The sequence below is a fragment of the Podarcis erhardii genome, assembly GCF_964252035.2.
Source record: "Podarcis erhardii genome assembly, chromosome: Z".
Classification (NCBI taxonomy): Eukaryota; Metazoa; Chordata; class Lepidosauria; order Squamata; family Lacertidae; genus Podarcis; species Podarcis erhardii.
Genome location: NC_138504.1, coordinates 20,377,663 through 20,405,281, shown reverse-complemented (window position 1 = coordinate 20,405,281; position 27,619 = coordinate 20,377,663). Strand labels below are relative to the sequence as shown.

At 42.3% G+C, this 27,619-nt stretch overlaps 1 protein-coding gene and 1 long non-coding RNA gene across 12 annotated transcripts in view; one reads left to right on the top strand and one right to left on the bottom strand.

Annotated features, from left to right (window-relative positions):
• DACH2 (dachshund family transcription factor 2) overlaps window positions 1-15,289 on the top strand; it is a 325,632-nt gene extending 310,343 nt beyond the window's left edge. For 5 of the 10 annotated variants that reach the window (XM_081848011.1, XM_081848004.1, XM_081848005.1 and 2 more), the window contains 5 exons: window positions 722-869; window positions 2,963-3,106; window positions 4,493-4,558; window positions 4,690-4,787; window positions 14,331-15,289. In XM_081848011.1, the coding sequence (XP_081704137.1) occupies window positions 722-869; window positions 2,963-3,106; window positions 4,493-4,558; window positions 4,690-4,787; window positions 14,331-14,432 (558 nt within the window). In that variant the 3' untranslated portion in view covers window positions 14,433-15,289. Of the gene's footprint in view, window positions 1-721; window positions 870-2,962; window positions 3,107-4,492; window positions 4,564-4,689; window positions 10,170-14,330 lie in introns of those variants that run through there. The other 5 variants (XM_081848006.1, XM_081848008.1, XM_081848007.1 and 2 more) reach the window with 3 other exon arrangements.
• The window catches only part of LOC309334083, a 46,607-nt gene extending 19,264 nt beyond the window's left edge, over window positions 1-27,343 (bottom strand). Inside the window, exons 1-2 of one of the 2 annotated variants that reach the window (XR_014152854.1) lie at window positions 26,349-27,343; window positions 22,803-22,868 (exon numbers count right to left, since the gene is read on the bottom strand). This is a non-coding gene — a long non-coding RNA (uncharacterized lncRNA). Of the gene's footprint in view, window positions 1-22,802; window positions 22,869-23,899; window positions 24,107-26,348 lie in introns of those variants that run through there. The other variant, XR_014152855.1, reaches the window with a different exon arrangement.
• Window positions 27,344-27,619: the final 276 nt, after the last annotated feature.

Sequence of the window (27,619 nt, the reverse complement as noted above, 5' to 3'; positions counted from 1 at the left end):
TCAGGCACACATGAGTATCGCCACCTTCAAAATCTTCCACAAGTATTTCAGACTGAGAACTCTAAACAATGTATGCAAGTTCTGAAATAAATGAGGAAGCCCCTAAATTGGAAAAAGACTGATGCATGAGGATGAGGGGGAACATGATTAAGCCATTTCTGCTAAATCTTCTCCCACAAAAACCATTTGGCCCTAAAATATATTTATTTTTCCAGTAACACAAATCTTTGGGTGAATCCAGTATTTGCTGAAATTTGGAGAATTTGCGCTAAGATAATAGTGGGAATCTGTGTTAGTTAATGGTGCAGCCTTTCTAAGCCTGGAACCCTTCATATGCTTTGGAATACGGCTTCCATCAGCCTGAGCTAGCATGGCCAATGGTCAGGAAAGATTTGATTTTCAGACCAAAGCATATTGAGGGCACCAGATTGAGAAAGACTGCTATATTGTATTGCACTGATGTATGAGGCTGGAAATTGGGGTGTGCATTAGCCAGAGCCTGGATCTGTAGTAAAGCATCTGTGTCCTGCAGACTCTGAATGGGATTGTTCATCCAGATGTCATCCAACAATAATGTCAACCACTAGATTCACCAGAATTGTGATCATGTTGACAAGGCAAAAAATAAAACAGCACCCATAGTTCCCTCGCCTGAGCTCAGCCCTACCATTCCATTAAAAAGTTGTTTTCAGGATCGGTTTGTGTGCACCTATTTTAACAGGGGTTGCTGAAAGTTGCTGTAGATAATGCTCGAGTGCAGGAGAAACAGATCCAGCAGGAAAAGAAAGAGTTGAAGATGGAGCTGTGCAGGGAGAGAGAACTGAGAGAGAGTCTGGAAAGGCAACTCACTGCTGAGCTGCAAAACAGAGGTAAGCCAAAATAAAAACTGATTTCTGGCATGCTGCTCTCTATGGTTAGAAGCCTTCCTTTTTCCTACCCACCAAGCCTTCATCTAAACCTAATTCATTTGGATCACCATGGCCTCACCTCTTCTATATGTGTTCTTACTGTATCACAGAAGGAAACAGGGAGAGGCTGCCAGAGGGAAACTTGAGAACATCAGGAGAAGAGAGCTGTTGCCTTCATATCTTGTTTGTGGACTTTCCAGGGACATCTGGTTGGTCACTGTGAGAAACAGGATGCAGGACTAGATAGGCCTTTGGACTGATCCAGCTGGGCTCCTCTTATATTTTTATGACATTGATGACATCTTTGTGTCAAAACATAGGAAACCTGTGATCAGATCTCCTGATGTTCTTTCCACCACTGCTTTGGAGCAACTTTGATGGGCTCTGGTTTTGAGTAGACTGTAGGGTTTTTCAAACTTGGGTCGCCAGCTGTTGTTAGACTACAACTCCCATCATCCCTAGCTTGCAGGACCAGTGGCCAGGGATGATAGGAACTGTAGTCCAAAAACATCTGGAGATCCAAGTTTGGGAAACTCTGGACTAGAGCAAGCAGTATTGGGGGAGGGGTGTTCTATTTCATACAGTAAATAGCTTCCATCACTACTAAATGTCATTATTCTGTTCAGATGCAGTTTTGTAGTGCTCACCTATAATGGGAGCAAATATAACCATAAACCAATGCTGCACTGTAACTGGATTGTAGCAACTTGCTCTGATCATGGTCACCTGTCTGTTCAATGCACAAATTGATCTTTATTCATTTACTTACTTACTCCTAGTGGAAGCACTTTCACTGCTAACCAACACTGCCTAGGTTAATGGGGCAGTGTTGGTCAGCAGTGAAAGTATTTGCACATTACATCTCCTTAAGAAATCATTGGGCTTGGGTGACAGTCTTTACTGAGGTCATATAGCCTACATATGCCCCAGATTCATGTTCACATTTATTCACCAGCAGTATTTGTTCATATTTAATCCCTCACATTCAGCTTACCTATAAAGAGCATGGAATTGGTAAATAGCAAACTGGTGTTTATTATCTATAACAACTGGGATTTTATGTCTGTTTATATATACAAATTCATGCAAATAATCATTCCAACAGCTTAATACTGGCCCATTATTGATAGCCATTGATATGTAGGCTAAAAATTAATTTGGAATATAAAATTAAAATATGAAGAAGATAATACCACAGACTTACATTTCAAATGTGATGTACAGCTCACATTTCACTGGCTAAATATTTGAGGTTCATAGCAAATTGAGAGATTGTGATGAAATTCAGGTCACAAAAAATAATTCAGCATCGTGGCAGTGGGGTGGGGTGGGGAATCAAAACTGTGGGTTGGATCCAGACTTAGCGCTACGTAGAGTGGGCTATCATACTTTGAGAATATAATAGTTTATTCTCTTAAGTATGACAGTGTAGATCCAACCTATTATTTTGTTTCCCCCCCACAAAGAAAGTCCCATGGATTTCAGTGGGTCTACTCTAATTATCTAGAGTAGATCAAACCCTCTGAGTTTTGCAAAAGCAGAACAAAAACCTCGAAGGTGTGCTTTCCTTTTCCAAATGGAAAGAAATTTGACATTCCAGATTCTGTCTTTGTTTTAATTGTATTATTATGATTAAAAGTAGAATTACTATTACTATTGTTGTTTATTGTTGTTGCTAAACACTCTGCTTATGATTCATGGAAAGGCAGGATGTAATTTTTTTTAGATAGATAGATAGATAGATAGATAGATAGATGATAGATATAGATAGATAGATAGATAGATATAGATAGATAGATGATAGATAGATAGATAGATAGATAGATAGATAGATAGATAGATAGATAGATAGATAAATTTTCATTTTGATGCCCGAACGTGTAGCAAGCAGAATCACCATTATATAATTTTCAAGAATGTTTACATGGAGAAAGAGGGTGTAATAGTCTTGTAAACCAAAAGCAGAACTGGAATGTCAGCAGAGAAATATATTTGTTTTATATTCCCAGGGAAGGTCCCATTAATGCTTTCATAATTGTGTTTTCATCTTTCAGCAATAATTCAAAAGCGCTTGAAGAAAGAGAAGAAAGCCAAGAGAAAATTGCAAGAAGCTCTTGAGTTTGAATCAAAGAGGAGAGAGCAAGCGGAACAGGCACTTAAACAGGCAACATCAGGCGATAGTCTCAGGATGCTAAATGGTAACGTGATAGTCGGGCATCGCTGGTGAATTCATTTATTTGTTTGTTCATTTAAATCATATTATACTGCTTTTCAGGAGTACAACCTTTCAAAGCAGTTTATAAAGTGTGAAAAGATACAGTCTCAATGAAGATTAATGCAGCACTACATAAGAAGATCACAACAGGAGAACATTTTAAAAGCCAGATGACTTCATCAGTCAGATTTTCAGAGCAATCCTAAGTATCTGAAGCCAGCAGAATTTATACCTGCTTAAATTAAGCAGGCATAAGTTAATTGCATTCCAAACCCCATACAGGAGTGTGGCCACTGCTGGCTGAGTCGGCCCAAGCCTGGCAGAAGGAAAGCAGCCCTTTTTAAAAAGAGCTTAGTGTAAAACCACACTTTTTGTCACAGTTGCCAGGTCATATGAATGAGCTGAAAGAGGTTTGGAATAAGTGTTGTCTCCTTGCACCATCACATTCCCAATCACATAGCTTTTTCGGGGCTTAGGCCTTCTTAAGTTCCAACAGCTGAGCCAGCAAAGACAGGTAGAGGGATTTATTCTGGCATGCCATCAGTTCATCTTGGGTTTGAATTGTGCTGCACAACTGCAATCCTAAATCCATTTTCCTGGGCTTCTGCTGAAGAAGAAGAAGAGTTTGGATTTGATATCCTGCTTTATCACTACCCTAAGGAGTCTCAAAGCGGCTAACAGTCTCCTTTTCCCCTCCTCCCCCACAACAAACACTCTGTGAGGTGAGTGAGGCTGAGAGACTTCAGAGAAGTGTGACTGGCCCAAGGTCACCCAGCAGCTGCATGTGGAGAAGCAGGGACGTGAACCCGGTTCACCAGATTACCTCTCTTAACCACTACACCACACTGGCTCTCGATGTGGATGTGGATCCTGTTACCTGGTCAGTCAGGTTTGCGTGGAAAGAAGTGGTCCTTGCTGTATCAAGGGAATAACTGAGAATGAGGTGCAGCGATGTTAGGCTGCTGCAGTAAACTGCTCTGGAAATGTACTTCTCCCAAATAAGTTAAAATCTAGATTCCTTTTTATTCCCAGTTCAGGAAGTATGCTTACAGAGTTGTCCCTGTCCAAACTTTTCACCAGTCCGTAGCATATCTCCAAAGACCAGAAAATTCACTGGGCCAGTCATGAACTCTTACCTCACAGGGTGGTTGTGAGGATAGACACAGAGAGGGAAGCTTGAGCCCATGGGGAGAAGGTGGAGTATAAACATAATGAAATATTATTTTGATCTGTGCTTAACCTTCTTCAGATATTGCAGTTACGTAAATTATTGTTGTTGTTGTTGTTGTTTATTAAATGTGTATATTTGCCCTATACCTGTAGATCTGAGGGCAGTTCACAACATAAAACTACAAATTGTGCTTTACAGATGCTGGGATTCCAGACATGGAGGCGGAACGCAATGGAACCCAACATGACAGTGCGCCAATGCAAGGTATGGTATGTTTCGGCTCTTCTTCTATGCTTTTTTCGTTTCTAACCCAGCAAGCTAGCAATTAATGGGAACAAAGCCTACACAGCCCTAAAGATGCTTCTGAAATTCTAATCATACAGATTTCTCCACAGATTTCTCCACCTGTGGCCCTCCAGATATCGTTTGTCTCAAGCAGCAAAATCTCTCAGGCCGGTCTTGCCCTTGGAAACCACCACTGTTTCCTCAGCATGCAAGTCTTAACTCTTCACTCTTGTGTGGGCGTCCAGCAGGCAGTTGCATTGTAAAGCCGAAGAAAAGATTCACATTTGAATGTTCTTCTGTTTCAGTTGCCATAACTCACTTGCGGGGCCAAATGCAGGGATGGTGCATCAACCAATTTTTATCAACCAATCTCCGTTTCCCATAAAATAAACATACTGGGTGTCATTAAGTGCACCTTCAGATCAATGATTTTTGCAAATGACATTCAAGTACCGTTCGAGTGGTACATTTTTTGCTGATAAAAGCAAATTAAATTAGCACAACTACAAGCGGTGCTGATAAAAACTGAAGCTCGAACAGCAGCACCATTAGCTAACAAAGTAATATTTTCTCTTTACTGCTTTCTGCCATTTAGTTATTATCCTATTGGAAATCTAATTATAATCCTTTTACTCCCCAGTCAAACTTCACAGTTTTTGCAAGCTTAGCACTGACATGTGATTTCATTACGTTTGATTGCTCGCACCCAGATTGACTTAACTTCACTCGGAGACCTAAAAGCCCTCTCAGTTTCTCAGATTCCCTGTTTGCACATTACAGCAACAGCTCCTTTAATTAATTAGCATGAACAGCAGTAACATGAACTGCTGAACAGAAAATAACATCATTTTATGATCGCAGGGAGACTTCTCCTTTTGCATGTTTATACCTTAGTTAACTTTTGTATATTATTATATTTCATTTAGTAAGAGCCTGTAGGTGCAAAAAAGAGGAAAATAATAACCCATGCTAGTGTTTCATCTTTCTCTTCTTCTATAAAAATAAGAGTTAATACTCCTTAATATTACAGATGTACTAACACAGAAAACATGAAAATCTTCACGTTTAAAAAACAAAATAACAGCAAACTTGTAGGGTGATTAAATTGAGCACATTTAGAGGCCAGTGATTTCATTTGGAAAGTCTTGACAAAATCAGTAAGACCTTAAAAGAAGGCCTGAGCAGAATCTTCTGAAACAGAATATTTTGAAATTGAAAGTTAGAATGGTGGGAGGTATCCCTTCTTTGCCACCACTTTGTACTTCTGGCAGCAGCAGTAACCACATTCCCTGCCTCTGTTCAGCATCCATGTTTTGCTTTAGTTGCAGCAGAAAATATGAGCCTCACTCTGGTTTGGCTTCATGATATCATCACAAAACCATTTTATTGTCCTCACTCTGAATTGGCTTTGTTGGCTCATCATGAAACCAAATCAGAGTGAGGGCATTGCTTTCTTGCTCTTGCTCTCATGTTGCATTATGCAGCTAAAAGAAATAATGGGTGCCTCTCATCAACATGGGGTACCACCAGTGTTGCCAGTGGTAGAAACAGAACTGGCAAACTATTGGTCTCTGTTCCCACCCCATCCTGAAGAATCACTGGAAGGGGGAACGTTTTGTACATCTTGAAAAGGGTGAAGATGAGACTGAAGCTTGAGAGCTCCAGTTTTTACTGTATGTAATCTGGAATAGAGTTAGAGCACCAATCAGCTAGTATGCTTTGCTAAACCCCCTTCTCACTAAATTACTGTATGACCTAAGTAAAGGGGAACAATTCAAATATGTGGAACCCCCTCCTTCAGAAATGGTACAGTCTAGCATTATAGTTTGCTCATTGGACAGTTTTTATTGGTCCTCGCTGAGGACTATCAAGGACAAGAGCAGAGCTTTTCTCCCTAGCATTTATTTATTTGCTTGCTTGCCATTTAATCTCCAAAACTCTACATGTAGGGAGAGATTTGAACACACAGCAGTGTATTCAAACATGCAGTCCTGCCACTTACACTCTGAAGTTTTCAAGTCCCTAGAGAGCATAAGAACTGGCCTATAGAAGCTGTGCTTTGGGGCAAGATTCACAAAATTAGAAACTAAATGTAAAAATCTGTTGTGTGCATGTGCCCACAATGCCAGCAATTTGATTGAGCAACATCAAATGAGCCAATTACTGTGCTCTCATGAGCATGCACTGAGAATTAAGTGGAATGCTGCAGCACAGTGATAAGATCACCTACTTTGCCCACAGAAGGTGCCAGGTTCAGTCCCTGGCACCTGCAGGTAAGGCTGAGGAACAAACCCTGCCTGAAGCCCTAGACAGCTGCTGCCAGTCAATGTGGATGGTAGTGAGCTACTGGACCAGTGCTCTGACTAGGTATAAGACAGCCTCCTAGATTGCTATGAAGAGTCCCACCTCCAAAATTACTGAGTTTCCCCTCCTTTTCTTCCATGATACCAAATATAGAACAGAGGGAGACATCTATACTATGAAATAACAACCCTGTTAGGAAAGAAAATATCATCCAAAGGGGAAATTACCATCATTAACATAGGATTTGGCTCACAGGCAAAATTGTGAGATCTTTATTCATGTTACACAATGTACTGGGTCTGAAAACCCTTTCTAAATGTCTTGCTTATTAAGGCAGTCATGCATTTCACGGTAGGTTGTAAAACAGCCTATCATGCACTGGGGGCTCATAAGCATATTTTAGTGTTAGGGAATATCATTTATACCCTTTTTATATTGTCAATATTATCCCTAGAGAATTAAATTATGCTTTAAACTACTGTAAATCCACAGTTTGGCTCACCTTTGTCTAATTTCATTTTTTAATAGAATGAAGCCCACATAAATGAATATTTGATTATGGGATAAACCTAATAAAATAATACGTTTATGGCCCAAAGATTTATTTAAAATCTTCACTATGTAATACAGTAAAAAATGCTATAAAATGGAAACATCAATAGGTCCTGAACATTCCATACAGGATGAATTTTTGACCTTAGCTTCTTTTCTTATTCAACCAGTTTGCACAAAGCTTGAACAATGAAAAAGATTTTGGTGGATTTGGGAAAGGGAAAGAAGTGGGAAATAAGGTAGTAGGCATAATATCATAGGACTGGTTCCCACATGCACCCTATTGAATGAGTGCAGCGTCAAGGTACTTCTTGAATGTGTGAGTCTCAGATTGAAGATCCATCTGTATCTCAAAGTCAACACCTATGCAACTCTTAAATGCAATAACTCCCATGGTGGTTTAACAACAACAAAAAACTCATATCAATAAAAATACAAGCCCCAATAAAACTCACCACAATTAAATAAGTAGGACAAAAAGAGCAATAAAATCAAATGGAGTAAAACTCCTCAAGTTATAAAAGCCCAGGGAAAGTAAAGAAAAATATTTGCCTGATGAAAAGGCATACAATCATAGTAACACAGAATTGTAGTGTTGGAAGGGATCCCAAAGGTCATCTAGTCCAACCCCCTTGCAATGCAGGAATCACAGCTAAAGCATCCCTGATGGATGGCCATCCAACCCTGCTTAAAAACCTCCAATGAAGGAGAGTCCACCACCCAAGGGAGTCCGTTCCACGGCTGAACAACTCTTACCATCAGAATGTTCTTACTGACATTTAGTCAGAATCTCTTGTAACTTGAATCCATTGGTTCAGATCCTGCCTTTCAGAGCAGAATAAAAAAAGCTTATTCCATGTGACAGCCCTTTAGATCTTTGAAGATGGCTGTCATATATTCTCAGTCTCCTCTTATCCAGGCTAAACAAACCCAACTCCCTCAATCATTCTTTCCCTACACAGTGACATTGATTATCATCAACATCTTTTACATTTGCATTGTCACCTAATAATGTACAGTGGTACCTCGAGTTACAGACGCTTCAGGTTGCAGACTCTGCTAACCCAGAAATAGTACCTCAGGTTAAGAACTTTGCTTCAGGATGAGAACAGAAATCGTGCAGTGGTGGCATGGCAGCAGCGGGAGGCCCCATTAGCTAAAGTGGTACCTCAGGTTAAGAACAGTTTCAGGTTAAGAATGGACCTTCGGAAAGAATTAAGTTCTTAACCCGAGGTACCACTGTATGTTCTATGGGCTGCTCACAGATATGCGTCATCCATGTTCTGCAAGCAAGGCAATGCTAAATAGTGGTAATAGTGACACAGCCTGTATACTTAATATCAGCTAATGTGAAATTGTTACTACATAACACTGATTGGCTGCATCTAGACATCACAATAAACAATGGTTTGTCATAATGGAATGATCTTAGCTGGTGTGGCTACAAGGAGGCATTTGGAAGCTTTTGTTTCTGTTTTCTGTTAATTATGGCTTGCTGTATTATCCACACCTGACAAATGATCTTAACTATGATTTGCTTCAAACTGTGGTTTCAACAAACCATAGATTAATCACAATTTGGGCTTGCAATGTACTGCTGAACTGTGGTTAAATCAAACCAGAAGCAAAAGTTTCCAAACTTCCTAACAAACTGGGTCAGGGGGCTGCTAATTTGGTGATCTGATCAGAGTTCAAAGTTGCACATTGGCAAACCAGAGAATTGGGGAATGGTGCATATCCAGTGATAAATACCACAGACTCAAGATTATAACTGAAACAAATCCATCAGTTTATTGACATGCAGTGCTCCGTTCAAAGCATATTATTACCTTCATATGGAAGATAATGATACTCTGAACTTGAAACGGAACTTGGCAACATAAAGCAATGAAAGATAGCAATATGGTACTTAGAAAATAATACGGGTTGAGAATGGCATAATAGCATTATAATTACATTGACGAAGCAATCAGAGTCATTTGAATGAGCATCTTAAGCTTGCTATTTCCGACTCTTAACTGAAGATTTCGCCTCCTATCATCCTTCAACCCACCTAGTTATCAGACAGAATAGAGTGGGACTATTACTTCCCTTGATCTGGCCACTATACTTCTGTTGATGCAGCATAGAATAGCATTAACTGGGGGGTTTTTTACATCACTTTGAGACATGTGTATGGAAAGCAATTTATAATATATTGTTAATAATAACATCAGTAATAATGATGTGCAGAGAATCATTTCCTTCTTTCATTGTTGCTACCTATTCAGCTCTTCATTAAGTGCTTCCTCTCAGCTCTGCCTGGGCAACAATGAACTTTATTCCCAAATGCTAGGCATGCTGAGAAACACAGAAATGAGGATAAGGTATGGAAGATAGAAATTCTGCCTTGGAATACTGTGAACACCAAAATTTAATAAGGATGTTGACAAGCTGAAGTGTCTGTAGAGGAGGGCAGCCAAGATGTTCAAGGGTCTGGAAACCAAACATGAGGAACAGTTTAGGGAATTGCATATGTTTAGCCTGCTTAAGAGGGGACTAAGAGGAGATATGATAGCCATTTCCAAATATCTAATGGGTTGCCATGTGGAGGAGGATGGAGCAAGTTTGTTTTCTCCTGCTCCAAAGGATTCAAGTTACAAGAAAGTAGATTCCAACTAAACATTAGGAAGAGCTGTTCGACAGACTCCCACAAGAGGTGGTGGGCTTTCCTTCCTTGGGGGTTTTTAAGCAGAGGTTGTTTTAAAAAATTAATATCAAGTAGACCCCCATGGCAGAGACCTAGTCATCTGGCTGAGAAACCTTGTTGGAACAAAACTGTCTTCAATTGTTTCTGGAAAATGCAGATAGTGGTTGCCTGTCATATCTCAACAGGAATGCTGTTCCACATAACAGGGGCAGCCACAGTGAAAGCCCTGCTCTGAGTTACTGTGGATCCGGCTTCTGGTGCACTTGGGACTTGAAGGAGAAGTTCTCCCACAGACTGCAGTGACCTACTGGGTATATAAGGGATAAAGTAGTTTCTCATGCAGCATTGATCAGGAAATGGAACATAATTTCCCATCTTTTCCATCATTACTTGACTTGCGTAGGCAAGCTACGTGAGTTGTAGACCTTGAATGTCCATAATCTAACTAGGGGAAAGTGTACCTGGGCTCCATTCTTGTCCAGCATTGCTTAATTAAGATCATGGTCTATCCAACTCATCCCAGCACATTCTATTTTCAATAATGTTTGGAAGCACTGTTAGATTTTTCTTTTCTTTTTTGTGCTCTTTAGCATCTTATTGTGCTAACATTGTGCTTTTCCAAGATGCCAAGGTCTCACATGACTGTCACTGAGAGAGCTGGCTAACAGTTCCAAGCAGCCTTCGCAGAGTGGACCAGAGTTGAACTTTCCCATCCTTGTCATCCATTTTGATCCATCATGGCTACTCTGCTGTTGGGTGAAGCTTGCTGAAATGGCTTGTGCCCTCATGCCTAGCAGGGCCCAGATTAACAGAGAATAGGCTCATTCCCAGAGCAATAAACCATGGTCTGTCATGATATCTGAACATATCCATTATCTGCCTACCATCATCTGTTCATTATTTTTCTGTAAAAACTGCTTTCTATATACTTTATACAGGCCATACCCTTGACCTACCATTGTCCACCATAAGTGACCTTGCCCCATGGCTGTTAGACTCCATTCTGGGCCTGTGACTCATGGAAAGGAGCACTCTTCACTTATGTGAAATGTTGTTTACTCTTTGCCCAAGCCCCTGTGGATCTCATGGCAGTAATGTTGCGCCACTATAAAGACCTCCACAGTCCAGTTCTCCTGGCATCCTTTTTGAGGTTCCCAGGCTCCTGGACATTCCTCTGGCAATCATTTGTCCCTGGTATTTATTCATGTTTATGTCCAAGCTCCATATTAGATCATCACTGTTTGGAAAGCACAAGCCCTCTTAAAAACATGAAACATTCAATTACTAATTAGCTGTTTCCTGTTTGTAATAGAGTGAACATGCTGGATGTGGATTAAAATTCAGCTCCTGCACTCGGCTGTTTATAGTTCCAGATGTTTTTGTTTTATCTAGGAGTTTACTTTGACAGCTCCCGTTAAATGATAAATCACTCATATTATAGCTGAAATGCATTTCAAAATTGAAATGTAGCAAAACTTGGTGATTGCTCCAAGGATCTGTGTCGGTTAGCCGGTCAATACAGGTTCTTTCCTTATGAAGATTTGGTATTGGCATATGTAAAACAGTAATGGGAGATATGTCAACATTATACACATGCCGCTTGGGTTGATCATTTTCCTACAGCCTCCAAAAGCAGTAGTTGCTGGTGCAGCTGTTTGGACTTTAAATGCATTCTAAGACTAATAGGAATATAGATTTGCATTCCTTTTGGCTCTCCGTAGACTCCCCCCCTACCCCCACCACCACTGCCTGAACTTAAAACAGCATATTTCTTATCATTAAGAAAAGAGCTTGGTGTCTGTTTGCTTTTCCAGATAAAGAGGAATGCAGAAAACAAAGGTGATAGAAGTGGCTTCTCCTCCCAATCCCAGGAGAAGATATTGATTTACTAACCATGCTGATTTGTAATGCAGTCTTTTATGTTTTAAAATATGCCCTCTTGCAGATGGATTGGGCATGTGATGAGCTTAATTCACTTTGTAGACTAATGGAAGTATTCACTTGATTCACTCAACACCTTTTTAGGTCTCTCAATTTCGTATTCCAGGTTTTATTCAAGAATATATGCAAAAACAAAATAAATTAAGCTGTTTCAGTCTAGGACCTCACATTGGTACTGGCAAGGCCTGGCTAAAGGGCAGGCCAGCTGCAGTAGACCAGGACCACGGTCAGCTCTTGTGTGGATTGGGTGTCATGGACTGGCTGTAAAGGCATTAAAAGCAGCAAGTTAGGATGTTGCTGCAGCAATAGTCCAAAGTCAACTGGATTTTTATAGTCCTGCACCAAAGAGGTTGTCTTTAACTCCACCTGCTTTGAGGAAGCTTGCAACTGAAAGAGCTTGTACTCTGTTTCTCAGGCATTGGCTTTGGTGGGGGAGGGAGGGAGGTCCTGTCTGGTGGTGTCAGGCTTCAGGGAATCAACCCCACCCCTGTGGCAGTAGATAAGCAGAACAAAGGAAAAGGGAGTCTTTTTACCAGTTAGAAACTTTAATGATCACAGCAAGAGAATAAAGAACCCATCTCCTAGGAATGGTGCTGCTCCCAATTAAGAATCTCACCCCCCTACATCCCTATTCATCCACGTCACTTCTACGTCTTGAAATCTGAGCTTGTACCCTCTGTGCTTTGTGTGCTTTCTTTCTGCCACTTTCTCAGCTCTTCTTGACCTTGGGGAGAGCGGAGGAATGCTTTCCAGAGACAGTGGATCTGTTAACTCTCTCTCTCCCAGTGTTTCTTCTCCTACCTGTTCCCCATCCAGTATTTCCCAGCTTCTGCCTTCTGAACTATGCCCCTCTGCAAACCACTGTTCCAAATCTATACTGTCCTCCTGATCCTGGGAAGATTCAGGATCCAGCTCAGGAGCAGGGGGAGGGGGAGGCTCCCACCATTCCTCCTCCGTGCTGCCCTCCGCAGCATGGTCTCTGACATGGTAGTAGTAGGGTGTCCTCCCACACCGAGAAGGGTTCTGAAGAGGAGGTGCCCTCAAAAGAGAACAGGGCAGATGCTGGCAGTGCTGGTTCCCTGGGCTCTCTGGAAAGGCAGATATTTCCAGGTATGGCTCCTATCCCAAGTCTCTCTCTCCCCCCCCCCCAATCAAGGTCTGACTTGTTGCTTATTGTCTTACTTTTAAGCAGAAAAGAAAATGCTTTTAAAAAGCAAAAATAAAAACAAATCTAATTGGTCATAAACTAGTCGTTGATTCCTAGTTTGCTGGATGAGGTCTTGAAGTCTTGCATGGAATCTTAAGTGCATGACCTCCCACCAGAACTATCTAGCACCTTGGATTTAGCAAAGTTTTGTTTTTATTAACTTAGAAAGGATCTAGAGTCTTACTGGGGGGAAACCCAGCCAGATGGGCGCAGTATAAATAATAAATTATTATTATAAATTATTACTACTACTACTACTACTACTAGAGCTTCTTTTTTAAGGTTCTGCCTAGCTCTTTTGCTCTTATTTGGCTAGTTCAGCCCTTAGTGATTTTGCCTAACCCTTAAAGACAGATGTATAAAGTCAGGAACCAATGAAGGCTTTTCTGCTGCAGAGCGAATTCTGCTTCCATTCATTTTTGCTCCTCTAATGACATACATACCTGAATCCAGTACAGGTTAACCCCCCCCCCCCCGCCCCAATATGGCTAAGCTTCTTTGCCCGTAAAAAATGGATGTGGAGGATATGTTTAGCAGGTTAAATGTTTATTTTTGCACCTAGGTATGTTTTTAAGCTGGTCCGTTGTTTTCTATCATCATCATCATCTCCATCATCACTACTATTACTATTATATTGATCCATGCAGAGGAGGGGAAGTGAGTTCATAACTTCCACAAGGGCCAGCCAATCAGCACTTTGCACAGCCAGAATCAGGAAGGAATTGGTTGTTCCTGAGCTCAGTTCTTTTAGGAAGGTTGTATGTCTAACCCAAGCAAAGTGAAGGCGGATCCACAACAGGCTCACCATCTATGTCCATCTGTACAGAGCCTTAGAAATAATTGTTTGTATATTTACTCAGAAGGAATTGCCATGGTACATGTCTCACTTCTTGCTGTACTCAAAGTCTTACTTTTACTCTAGCCAATCAGGATATTCCTGCATTTGCAGATTTGAAACATGTGTGATTCATAAATATTGATTTTAACTCAGCCTTTTCAAAAGTGCAAATATTAGATTTATGTAATTACCATGCTGTGTTCTTCTTTTTTTCTTCCAGAAAACAGAGCATACATCAAACCTACCATTATGTACTGAAGACAGTAAAAATGAAGGGGTGGGATGGGGAAAATATAATGATCACTATTTGAAGACTATATAACTCATGAAAGAAGTCCCTTCTAACCTTTGATGCCTTCAGTGTTCTGCGAAGGACAGGATTGGTAGCATTGAAATGTGGACAGTGTGAAGCAATTTACTGTTCCTGTGTTGAAAACTGCCAAAATGTCATTGAGAAATATTATGACTTCTTTCAAGCTTTCTGTACTATACCAAACCTGTTGTAGCAATTCATTTTAGGCCCCAGAGGATAGAGAGGGAGGGGGTAAAAGTTATACTAGAACTCTTAAGCACACACAAGAATGATTCCCCAAAATAACTAACTTCCCACCCCCCACAAGGAGTTAGCTATTACAGTATAGCAATGGCACAATGAATTAAACAAGCCGCAAAGGTTTTCACTGGCTGTATGTCCTACAGGTCCAGTGTTAGCACTGAAACTGCTCAACATAGAGCCGTTTCAATTGTGTTTATAAATTTAAGCTTTGTTTACTGAAGCTGAAACTCAATATATAATACATTTCGAAGATAAAAGTATGTACATTTTTTATTACGATAACGATGTAAAAATTGTCCTTTCCTTAGATGAGCAATCTGAGAGGGTGTGAACATAACCCACAATAGCTGATGTAATAAGGGGATTATAAATTGATGCAGACATCATCATCATTATTATTATTCTTACATTATTCTTATTATTATTCTCAGTTCCGCTTGGCTTTTGGTCTTTCAAGAAGAATGGGGGGAGGGGAGGATGACTATATAGTAGAATATTAGACAATAGAAAACTTAAAGTATAGTTTCTCTGTTGTACAATATTAAGTTAAAAGTACACATTCTTTGTTAAAATGTTCTTGCTAAAAACAGCAGTATTAAAAACATTTTGTTTGACTTTGGAAATTGATTGAATTTTTTTTTAAGTGTTGGAGAAGGGAAATGCCAAAGGGAGAAGAAGCCATAACAGTGTTTGTTTGCTTGTTTGCTTGCTTGCTTGCTTGTTTGCGTGCGTGTGTGTGTGTGTGTGTGTTTGGTAAGGATGTAAGAAAGCATTGATTTTCATTCTGCCCATATTCATTGCAGCATTGTTTCTAGTCTGCTGCAATTCAGTTTCCGTCAAAAATGTTACTTTCTTGCTGTCTGCCACAGCAAAATTTCACATAATTATGTAAGCGATTACCGTATTTTTTGCTCTATAAGACTCACTTTTTCCCTCCTAAAAAGGGGAAATGTGTGTGCGTCTTATGGAGCAAATGCAGGCTGCGCAGCTATCACAGAAGCCAGAACAGCAAGAGGGATTCAGAATATTTTTTTTCTTGTTTTCCTCCTCCAAAAACTAGGTGCGTCTTGTGGTCTGGTGCGTCTTATAGAGTGAAAAATACGGTGATTGCAGTATCTGACGCCATTCATTTCAATGCAAGAAAACACAATGCAGCTGGTGGGAGACAGGGGAAGTCATCAGTCACATAGCATTTGTATTGTTTTTGGAATGAAAAGAAGAGCAGCAGTGGATACTGATCACATTTTCTGGATTGATTTTCATTCTGGACATCGTATGAAAAAGCAAGCACCAGCAATTTTAACTCTCATTTCAGGCAGTGTTCAAAACCTCCATTGTTCTAGGCGCGTTTTGCGACAGAATTTCATTAGCGCAAGCATTTTCTGAGCTCTGGGCGCAGTACTGTGCTGAAGATTTCAGACTGCAGAGTGGAAGGAAAGGAGGAGCTTTTTCTGCCTCCTCACTTCCAGCTACTCTCTGAAGACTCTCTGAAGAATTTTAGGGGGGTGGGCAGGGGAAGGACTAGACCATGTGAAAAAGGAACATATTATTTTAGCTGCAGTTCATTCATTTTCAGCTTTGCATTCTGGTTATAAAAAAGTGCACCTACACATTCCATTATTGTACCCATAACCTAGGATTAAGGTGCCATTTAGCTCCTAGCTTTTATATCTCAATTTCTTAACACTGATTTCAGGGATGATGGGAGTAGGGAGTTCAGCAACATCTGAAGTACCATCGCTTCTATAGCATTCATGGCTTTCTGGATCCTGTTGCTGCTGCTGCTGCTGCTTCTGTTACATTTATATCCTGCCTTTTTACCCAGACTGGGACTCAAGGTTAAAACAACACAGATAAAATACAGAAAGCTAACAACATTTACATTATAATAGTTTAAAAGTCATTAAACTATAATAAAATTAAAGCAATACAAAAGCAAATCTATTAAAATACGGATAATAAAAGCAGCATATCAAGAAGGACCTCTACCAAGAGTAGTCATCATGGTATATACTGATTGCGATCTTGAATTATGAGAGTATTTACTTATTAAAGAGGATTCATATTTACTCTTTATGAATACTGACACCGTTCACATCCTACTGCAGACTTCTGATGCGCATCTGGATGATCAAATTGAGAACAGGATTCCGAGTTCTCTGTTGAGCTTTAGTCTGATGCAGCATAGCTTCTTTTGTGTTTTTTGTGTTACCAAGGTGGGGGGGGGGGTTAGAATAAACTATAGCATGCAACTGAATTTATCCTTTGAAGCAACTTCAGGAAAGAGATCATAGCATCCTTTTCCCACTCAAAGACTGGTCTATGTTGATACTAGCTTGGCAAGCACAATTGCCAATAATAGTTTTAAATGTCAGGCACAGGCAAATGAGGTTTAGGGAAGGGAAAAGTTTCAAATAATGCATGACATAGATCATGTTCACCATCCAGGTTGAGAGGTGTATGCATGAGCTCCTTCGAAACAATAGGTGCCCAAGGTTTTGTCCCTAACTTTTATGCAGTTAAATAGCATTTCACCAATAACAACAACTTTGTCAGAACTGATTGACAGAGCAAGTGTGGCATAATGGACAGACAGTCAAGCTTCAGCTGCTGGGGAAATCAGAGTTCAAATATCCATTCAACCATGATATTTATTGGTTAACCTTGAGCCAGGCATGCTTTACCAGCCTCCTCTACCTCACCGACTAGTTGTGAATATCAAATTTGCAACCTGCAAGGCTAAAATGGATTCACAGCCCTAAGTTCTTCAGAGGGAAGACGAGATGCAATGTATAATTGAGTTATTTCTGCTATTTAAGAGTGTTGGCTTCTGTCTTCTTTACATGTGTGTGCGTGCGTGCCCATTGGGACTGATGGGGCAGAATGCAGAGAGACCAACTCTAAGGGGAGTCAGAGCCAACTAATTCCAGTTTTGCACCCATTCTGCTCCCTGCTGAGTTCTACAAGGAAAACACTAAGACTAAGGAGGAAGAAATAGACAAACAGGAGCTCCTGGTCTGGCTGTAAGAAGCAAGCAGGTGCAATCTTGTTAAGGCTGGTGGGGCAGTTCCCCACTTCTGCTAATGAACCAGCCTCCACTGCTCTTGCCACTCTGTGTCTCTCTTAGTTGCCCCTCTTTCCACTGCCTCCCTCCCTTTCCTCCTCCATTTTATATCCCTTATATGAGAGCATAGGAAGAGTCCTACTGGATCAACCCAAAGGTCTAACGTCCTGTCCTTACACTGGCCAACCTGGTGCCTGCAAGCAGGACCTGTGCAACAGTTTTCTCCACTCCAGCAACTGCATTCAGAAATATACTGCCTCTGATAGTTTGCCCCCCTCTTGCTTCTATTTTCTTTCTTTAGCTCTTGGTTTTGGTTGAGAGCACACATGGGGCTCCAGATCATGAATTTTTAACATTATTTAATCACACACACACACACACACACACACACACACACACACACACACACTTCTCAAGACCAACAAGAGAAATGTCCACAAGACAACACTATCAGTGTTCACATCTGCATCATGAGTAAGAACAAGGAACATAAGACCTGATGGATGACGCCACCAGCCTATCTATTCCAGGGTTTTGCTTCACACAGTGGTTAACCAGATGAGAATGGTGATCGAGTTTATTTCACGCCTTTCACCAGCAGGTCCCAGAGTGGTGATACACAACTCAATGTTTAAACAAATCACAGCCATAGGAATAGGGTGGGTCTCCAAAAAACATCTGAGGTGGCAAAGACCAGGGCAAAGAGGTGGATCTTCATTATGCAATGAAACTATAATGAAGTTGCGAGGTGCAGCTTTGTAATGAGGGAATACCATAACCTAGGAGCTGTGACAGAGAATGCCCTGTCCTGGGCCACTTCCCCCAAACTTCTTGGAACTGCCAGGAGGGCCCCCTCTGTTAACATGTGAGGGAGTCTGTGGGGCAACAAAGGGGTCTTTCAGATATTCGGTGCCTGAGTGGCCTCTGGGAAGTCCACAAGCACAGCCTGAAGGCAGAAGTTTTCTCCCATTCATTGCCCTCCATCAGCAGGTGTTCAGTAGCATACTGCCTCTGCCTTAATATGGCAATCCCATTCATTTAACGGACATGCCTAGCAGCCACTGATAAGCCTTTCTACCACCACCTCCATTTGTCCAGTCTCTGAGCCAATGGCTTCCTTTTCCACTGGTTTTGAATCTCCTGCTGTTGTTGGCATCTGTCTGTCTCGAGAGACAATGGACAGCACCTCCAGGGGTGAAGTCAGACTGTGGCATCTGCAGCACTGAAGTGTCCTCCCTAGGGCCCAAGCCTGGGCAGTGTGCATGGAGGTCCTGGGCTGCCCAGGCGGCAAGACCCCCTCTTGGCCTCTCTAGTGTGGGCCAAAGGAAAGCAGAACAATACGTTTGGCACCATCTTGGCTGCAGGAAGGTGACAGGAGGGGGCACACAAGGCGCACAGTTTTCCATCTTCTAGATGGGCTACTTTCCCAGGTTGATGAGCCCTGTCTGCCCCTCACTTCCTTCTACAGCACATGCAGAAACCGTCTTCTTGACCATTGGACCCACTATTGGTCTCATCTCAATCCACCAGAGCCTGTCTTTGCATGCAGACGAAGTACCTAACTCACTGAGGGTTTGGGACCCATCGGCTACCTTTATTGGTCCGGCCAGCCACTCAAAGCTGTTCCCAGGGTGTGGCCACTGTCACATGCTGACAGCTTCTAGGAGCCACTGGTGAGAGCTGAGTGCTGGGTGGGAACCAAAGGTGGACAAACTACCCCAGAAGGAGCATGATGTGTACCCCACCAGAGGTACTACTCATCCCCTAACACCCCAGTGTGCTCAGTGCTTTTTGAGGAAATCATTCACTTCCTTTATAGCATGCAAAATTTCACCATCCTCTCCCTTCATTCCCCACCCCCAAAACTAAACCAAAAGAACAGAAAAGGTCTTCTATTGGAGAGTGCTTTCTCTTGGATCATTTTGTTTGCTCTGAGCTGCAGTGAACTTATTTGATACCCCCTTTAGATTAGGTTGAGGATATGAATTCACACAGGGGAAGGGGCAGAGTTCAGCGTGCCTTGCATGCAGAATGTCCCATGTTCCATTGCAGGCGTCTCCTGGCAATGCTGGAGAGGAGACTGGCTGGAAACTCTTAGAATACTACTGCCAGTCAATGTAAACAATACTAAGTTAGGCAGATCCACTCTGTTGGAATAAGGACACTTCCCATGTTCCTTTTCCATTTGTGGAAAGGCTGTGGCTCAATGCCAGAGCACATGTGTTGCAGCATGCTGAAGTGCCCAGTTTCAATTGCTGGCATCTGGAAGGACTGGGAAAGACCCCATCAAAAATGGGGGGGGATACAGCTGGATTGGGGCCATAGTGTGTTGTGGAGGAAACAGTGTGCCCTGCCTATCCTCCTTTGTGTAGATTAGGGCTGTCCCCAGATCTGTTTGTTGCAGGACAATTCCTATCAGCCCTGACCTTGACCATGCTGGCTGATGAGAGTTGGTACACAACAACATCTGTAGAGCCACAGATTCCCCCATACCTAATGTAGATTATTAAAACTATGAATCATGCAATTCCCCCCCCCCCAAAAAAAAAACTTTTGAAGGAAACCAATCTTGCAAATGGGGCCTTTGCATGGTTGGGAATTTGAATAATGAAACCCCAGTTCAGAAAATCAACATCATTTATGTGGATGGAACAAGCTACTCTTCTGCTCCATCACATGAAGGTCCTACAGCAGGTGTGAAGAACCTTTGGCCATCCAGATGTTGCTGAAGTACAACTCCCGTCAGCCTCATCAAGCATGGCCAATGACCAGAGATAATGGGAGCTGTAGTTCAGCAATACCTATATATGGAGGGCCAAAGGTTATTCACACCTGTCCTATGGTAATGTATAAACTGAAACAAAGGCATGTGTTGTTATTTGCAAACAATGCTTTTGCATGTGCCTTTTGTACACAAGCAGAAAACTAGCATCTGCATGTCAGCAGGGACCTTAATGTATAAACTTTTGATGAGAAGTCAGCATCTTATTCCTAAACCATTAAAATAATTTTTAAAAGAAAAAGAAAGTTACGTGTTATTATTCCAAATGGAAAAATTAATTGTAAATAACTGGAAGTCAATTAAGGCTGGGTTCTGCTGGGTAATGCAAATCTTTTATAGTTTTCTTTCAGTTAACTGCCTCATTAATGATTTATAGATGTGTATACAGCTGTGGGAACAGCAGCATTATCTAATGTGCTCTGAGAATAATTACATATGAAAAGAGCCACACAGTTCGGGTGGCGGGGGTGGGGGAGAACCCTCTGAAATTACTTCCATAACCTTCTGCTGTTAACTCCAAACATATAAAAATGTAACACACACAAACACACAAAATATTTTCTCTCTCTAAAACGTAGTACTAGATAGATAGTGGAGCAAAGTCGAGCAAAGAACAGGAGAAGTCTCTTATTAAAGAATGCAGTTTATAAAATGGTTCCATGAAATGCATACATCCAACTATGAAGAGCCCCTGTATGGATTTCAGTCAGCTCTTGTGTATTTAATATGTACCCCTGCCTATTTGACTAGTACAGTGGACAACTCTGGATACGAACTTAATTCGTTCTGGGGGTCCATTCACACCCTGAAAATTATGTAAATAGAGGTGCGTCTCTGTGCATGCACATGGTGCGATTGAGTGCTTCTGTGCACTTGTGTGGTGCAATTGAGCACTTCTGTGCATGCGCAAGGGGCACAGGGCACTTCTGCGCATACGCACGCGGCAAAACATGGGAGTATACACTTCCAGGTTTGCCGTGGCCATAACCCAAAGATTCTGTATCCAGAGGAATACGTAAGTAGAGGTACAACTGTACTGAAAGGCTAGCACTGCATAGGTGGGACTGATCATGCAGTTCTTCCTCACCTGATTATCACACAGCCAGAAGGTAGGGCAAGAACAGGAATGCTTGAGTAGCCCTACCCACATTGGGCAAAAGATTCCTGCATTGCAGGGACTTGGACTAGATGACCCTTGGAGTCCCTTCCAACTCTACAATTCTATGAGTCTATACTGAGTCAGTTCCTTGGTCCATATAGCTCATTATTATCTACAAAGACCTGTTGCAGCAGCACTTCATGCCAGGACCTCTGCTAGCGCAATGAGGCTTTCCCCTACTCTCCCCCTACTCTCCTCCCCTGTGTGCCCGCTTGCCCCCTAAAATTGTCTCAGGGGCTTGGGCGTATCCTCAGAACAGAATGCAGAGGGAGGGGAGGGGAGGTCAAAAATGTTTGCACAGATAGAGTGATCTCCTTAGGCGCTATGGTGAATTCCTTCCACAGAGTCAAAAGAAAAATGCAATCATTAGTTCACCAACAAAGCAACAACTTCGAGAATCACATCGGCAAAAGCGATAGCAGTATATGGGCCATAATAACACAACACAACTCACCCAAATTCCTGTGCAGCGGCAGAGCATATGCCCCCCCCGGAAGGGTGCGCTCCCAAGGGGCGAGGGGCGCGGAGGGTGCCCTCCCATGCGCCACAGTTCAGGGTAGGAGAGGGGCAGGGAAGTTGCTGCTCACTCTCCTCCTGCTTTCCGCAGCTGGGTCAGACATGACCCGGCAATGGAGCTGCTGTGGCTGTGTGAGCCTCGCCACAGCTGAGGGCTGCTCTCTGCCGCTGGGTCAGAAGAGCTGTCGCCGCCAGACACGAGGTGTGCCGCCCACTTGCCTGCCATTTTGTCACCCCCCTCAGTCATGACACCCAGGGCAGACCACACCCACCGTCTCTGTCCTATGCCTCTGTCCCTGTGTACATATTTTCCTTAATAAATTAGAAAGGATACAAAGCCTTACCATACAATAGCTGTGGTGCTATTGCATTGTTGGCCAGTTCCCCACCCTCAGCTAGTTATTCAGTAAACTGGACATAAACTGGAACACAGAACGATATTTGAAGGAGAAATCAGCTGCCCAAAACTTTTATGCTAGGCGGATTTCCATTACGTTTTCTTGAATAACGGCCAGGAATGTTTATGACAATTTCAATAACTTTTTTAAAAAAATTAAGCCAAAGAAAAATATGTTGAAATGAGTCTCATACCAGAGTAGAAAAAGCCACACTTACATTTACTGAATTTTATAATGCATTTTACTTTCCATAAACACCCACTTTCTGAAACGAGATATCGTTCTGCAAAAAAAAAAAAGGACGCTGTTTGCATTTACACTTCTATCAGTCCTTCCCAGGCATTGAAGAACCGGAAAAATTAAATAAAATGCCCTTATTGGGGAAACTTGTTGAATCCATGCTTAAAAAGACATAGCCTACATTTTCCCTCCGCTGTTGGAGGCAGTATGCCTCTGAATGTCACTTGTTGGGAACCACAAGATTTCGATGTTTCATTTTAACAGGTTTTGTTTCCAACTCTGTTTCCCTCCACCCTAAATTGAAACTGGTGTAGTAGAAAGCCACTATTATTTCCCTTTTAAAACATTTCTGGATTTTTGTACACAGAATGGCTTTGAAAGGGAATCTGACAAATCTGGGGTGGGTAAGGTTATCAAGGATAACCTATTAGGACCAGAGGCAGTATTAACTCTAAATAACAGTTGCTGGGAATCACAGGTGAGGAATGTGCTGTTTAGGGTTGGGAGACATCTGGTTTTCAACTTCATGATATATCACCAGCTAAACATCATACTAATATATCACGATGTCTGAAATAAGGATGGAGCTATGTGGAGTCAGTGGCTGGCTTCACGGTTTGTTATTTAATCATTTAGTCGTGTCTGACTCTTCGTGACCCCACGGACCAGAGCACGCCAGGCACTCCTGTCTTCCACTGCCTCCCGCAGTTTGGTCATACTCATGCTAGTAGCTTCAAGAACACTGTTCAACCATCTCGTCCTCTGTCGTCCCCTTCTCCTTGTGCCCTCCATCTTTCCCAGCATCAGGGTCTTTTCTATGGAGTCTTCTCTTCTCATGAGGTGGCCAACGTATTGGAGCCTCAGCTTCACGATCTGTCCTTCCAGTGAGCACTCTGGGCTGATTTCCTTCAGAATGGATAGGTTTGATCTTCTTGCAGTCCATGGGACTCTCAAGCGTCTCCTCCAGCACCACAATTCAAAAGCATCAATTCTTCGGTGATCAGCCTTCTTTATCGTCCAGCTCTCACTTCCATACATCACTACTGAGAAAATCATGGCTTTAACTATACGGACCTTTGTGGGCAATATGCCTGTTGTCTTTGTCCATGGAGTTTTCTTGGCAGGGATACTGGAGTGGCTTGCCGGTTTCTGCTACAGGTGGATCACATTTCGACAAAACTCTCCACTACGACCTGTCCATCTTGGGTGGCCCTGCACGGCATAGCTCATAGCTTCTCTGAGTTATTCAAGCCCCTTCGCCACAGCAAGGCAGTGATCCATGAAGGGGGTCCCGCATCATAATTTAAAAATAAAAATTATGTCCCGCGTCATAATTTTTTGCAAAGCACACACACACACACACCACGATTCATGATATTTTGCCAGGTCAAAAATCATGAAACTGATATCATGATATGAACTTCAAACTGATTTTGGACAATATATTGCCAAGCCCTAATGCACATATGATTCGCGTTATACTGCCACGTCAAAAATTACAAAACCAATATCACAATATGGATTTCAAACTGGTTTTGGGTGATATATCGCCCAGCCCTAATTCTGTTGTGCTCATGTCCTGCTTGCAAGCTTCCCAAAGGCTACTGAGAGAAAAAGTTGCTGGTCTAGGTGGTCTGATCCAGAAGTCAGGCTCTTCTTATTTTCATTGAGCTGGCTAACCACACCTCGGCCTCTTGTAATCCAATTGGTATCAGCCAGATCATGGACACTGCAGTGATTTGAGGGCCCTTTTTGTTTCTTCTTTGTTTTATTTATTTAACCCTCCTGTGACCATGATGACAGCTTGTAAATAACATGGCAAACATTGAAGAGTATTTACTGGATATGTCATTGTCATATGTTTCCAGAACGTGCATGGGCAGTGGGGGAAGAAGGTTTTACTGTTTCTTTTTGCTCACTATATTAAAAGGGAAGGGCCCATGGGCTTGAATCATATTGTGAAGGGAACGGAGAGGGGGGAAGAGTCCTATAAATTAATACAGGGTTTTACAGAGGCTTGTGTGGAATCAAGGGAGAGTTATCCAGGCCCTTCAACTGCTGCTTGAAAGATCAGGAGGACAATAGGAAAGATAAATCCACTTGTAGCTTCCACCCTGATCAATTTTAAGTTGAACATAATTTCACTTAATCCAGGCGCTGACGGCACCTCAAGCTATTAATACAAACCCAGACTCTGTGGCATAGGCTTGCGAAAGAAACATTTTATTGGAGCTTCACCTGATTAAAGAAATCTGATAGCTGGTTAATCATAAGTTTCAGGTGATTAACTCATGAAGAAAAAAAGCAACTGTTCTGAAGGGGGGGGGGAGGCCATGGGTATGTTCTGTATCAGAGACAAATTTGTGATTGCAACTTAAGGCCTTATTTTATCACAGGGACATTGGAGGATGCCTTACACAGGGTCAGATTATTGCTCCAGATAGCTCAATGCTGTCTACACTGACTGAAAGCAGCTCTCTCAGCTCTGCTTGGAAATTGATTGATTGATTGATTGATTGATTGATTGATTTAGGAGTATTTCTACCCCTCCTACAAATCATAAGTTTTTGAGGCAGCTTGCAATATTCAAAGCACAGTAAAACAGACAATGATACAATAGTCACTAAAGCAGGACAAATGTTTGGACAGTGGTACCTCATTTTTCGAATGTAATCCATTCTGGAAGACCATTCAACTTCCAAAACATCCTAAAACAGGTGCGAAGGGCAACCTGCAAATTTAATTGAGAAAACTGAGAAACATGCGGCAGAAACCGTTCAACTTCCAAGGCATGCTTGGAAACAGAAGCATTTACTTCCGGGTTTTCGGCGTTCAAAAACCGAAACATTCGACTTCCGAGATGTTCAGAAACCGAGATACCACTGTATAAGGTTTTCCTCCTTGTTCCCTTATGTTCCAACAAATGCCTCGGGCTGACCACTGAAGCAATTCCTCCGACACAGGTCATGAAGACTTCCTTACTGGGTGGCTGCTGTTGCCACCTCTCATAGCCCCAGGCCCTGGTGGCAGATGCAGAAGGTGCTGGGGGGGGGGGGAACAAATGTGTTACAAACCTCCCTCCCACCCTTCAGATCTAGCCCTGCCCTGTGGGTGATGGAGAACAAGCTGTCGATCTTCATTCAGTGTCACCATCAGGGTGGAACTTTGGGGCAGGAGTTCAGAGGTCTCATTCAGTAAAATGAGCAAAAGGGGTCCAAATTCAGCAAGGATGACTTACATTTTGAAGTGAGAAAAGCATTGCATATTAATTCCTCACCACTTCCGGACTTACGCATATGTACCTGAAACTCAAGGTTGTGGGAAGGTTTACTTTAACAGAGTTAAACAATCCCCTTTATGCAGTGATCAGCTTGTTGCTGACTTGTCTGAGTTCTGCTAATAATGATGCCTTCCTGGTTAAAAATCCCTTTGAATCCCACTTAAAGAATACACACACAAATCTGATTCATGTTAATATAAAACTATTTTACTCTCAGATTCATTCAGGTTTACAGAACTGTACCTGAAGGCAGGCTTAGGTTACATAACAAGCAAATAAACTATACCAGAGGGAAGTTGGTCCTGAGGTGACTGCAACTGAGCAGTTATCTTTCAAACTACCAGCAACCGACAAACTGGTTGTCACAGCAACCAGTTTGAACATGAAGGCCATTAGTCCTCTGTCGGAATGTTGCACTTGACTGCACCTTTACATCCCACAAAGGTTAACAAAAAGAAGCTTACAATATCAAGTCATGGCAATGCAGAAAATATCAGAGACAGAAGGTTTTTGTGATGTTTGAATGGGTTTTATTACATATGCAAACAAAACAGAACTTGGATGCATTCCTCTTTCATTACAAGGGATACACAGATGAGGGATACAGAACCTCAGGCCCAGGGGCTGAAATGAGTCCCTTCAGGTCTCTCTGGTCATGCAGGACTTTCTCCAGATATTGCCACACCCAGCTTCCTCATTGGGTGGCTGCTCTTAAGGTATCATGGACTGACTGGATGCAGAGGAATGGTGGGAGGAACCAGCTGTGGAAACCACCAAGGGAAGAAGACTCAGACCCTGAGGAGTGGTGGTGGGATAATGATGAGTGGTCACAGGGTAAAGACTGGGAAGAGGAGGTGATGGGAGCTAACAAGTCTTTGTGAGCTGGGAGAGTCTGTGGCAGAGATAAGTCCAGTATCAGAGTCAGAAGCTGAAGCAGGAGAGTGGGAGAGGGAGGCCAAGAGGCAGAGATGAGGCAGGCTAGTGAAGAGTTAAGGGTGTCTCCCCCTCCTGCTGTGACAAGCTCCCCTTCCCCCCTCACCTGACTTCCAGAACCAGGAGAGGCATGAATAGTGTAGATCAAAGACAGGCTACATGCAGGCACAGTCTCTGATTGCTTAGGAAAAGCCCTGGGGAGGAGGAGGCACAGATGGCTGTGGGAAGGTGGGGACCTTTAGTCTCAGCAACTGGTTTCGTGGAGTAAGACCTATAGGGAAAGAGCTGCTGTGCTGACACTGAGCCAAGTCTGTGAAGATCATGGTTTTGCAAATAAAGAGTTAACTCCAACTTCAAATGGTGTGATTTACTGCTGGCTTGTTCTTTGACGTAAGGTCTCCCACAGCCCTGATGGCAGACAGAGGAGGGGCTGGGGAGCAAAGATATGAACATGCCTTCCACCCAGTTCTCAGGTGTTCCAACTGATGCTAATGAGACACTAAGGAACGAACCTGGGACCTTCTACATGCACAGCAGATGCTCTACCACTGAGCTACAGCTCTTCTCAATGGTTGGTTTTT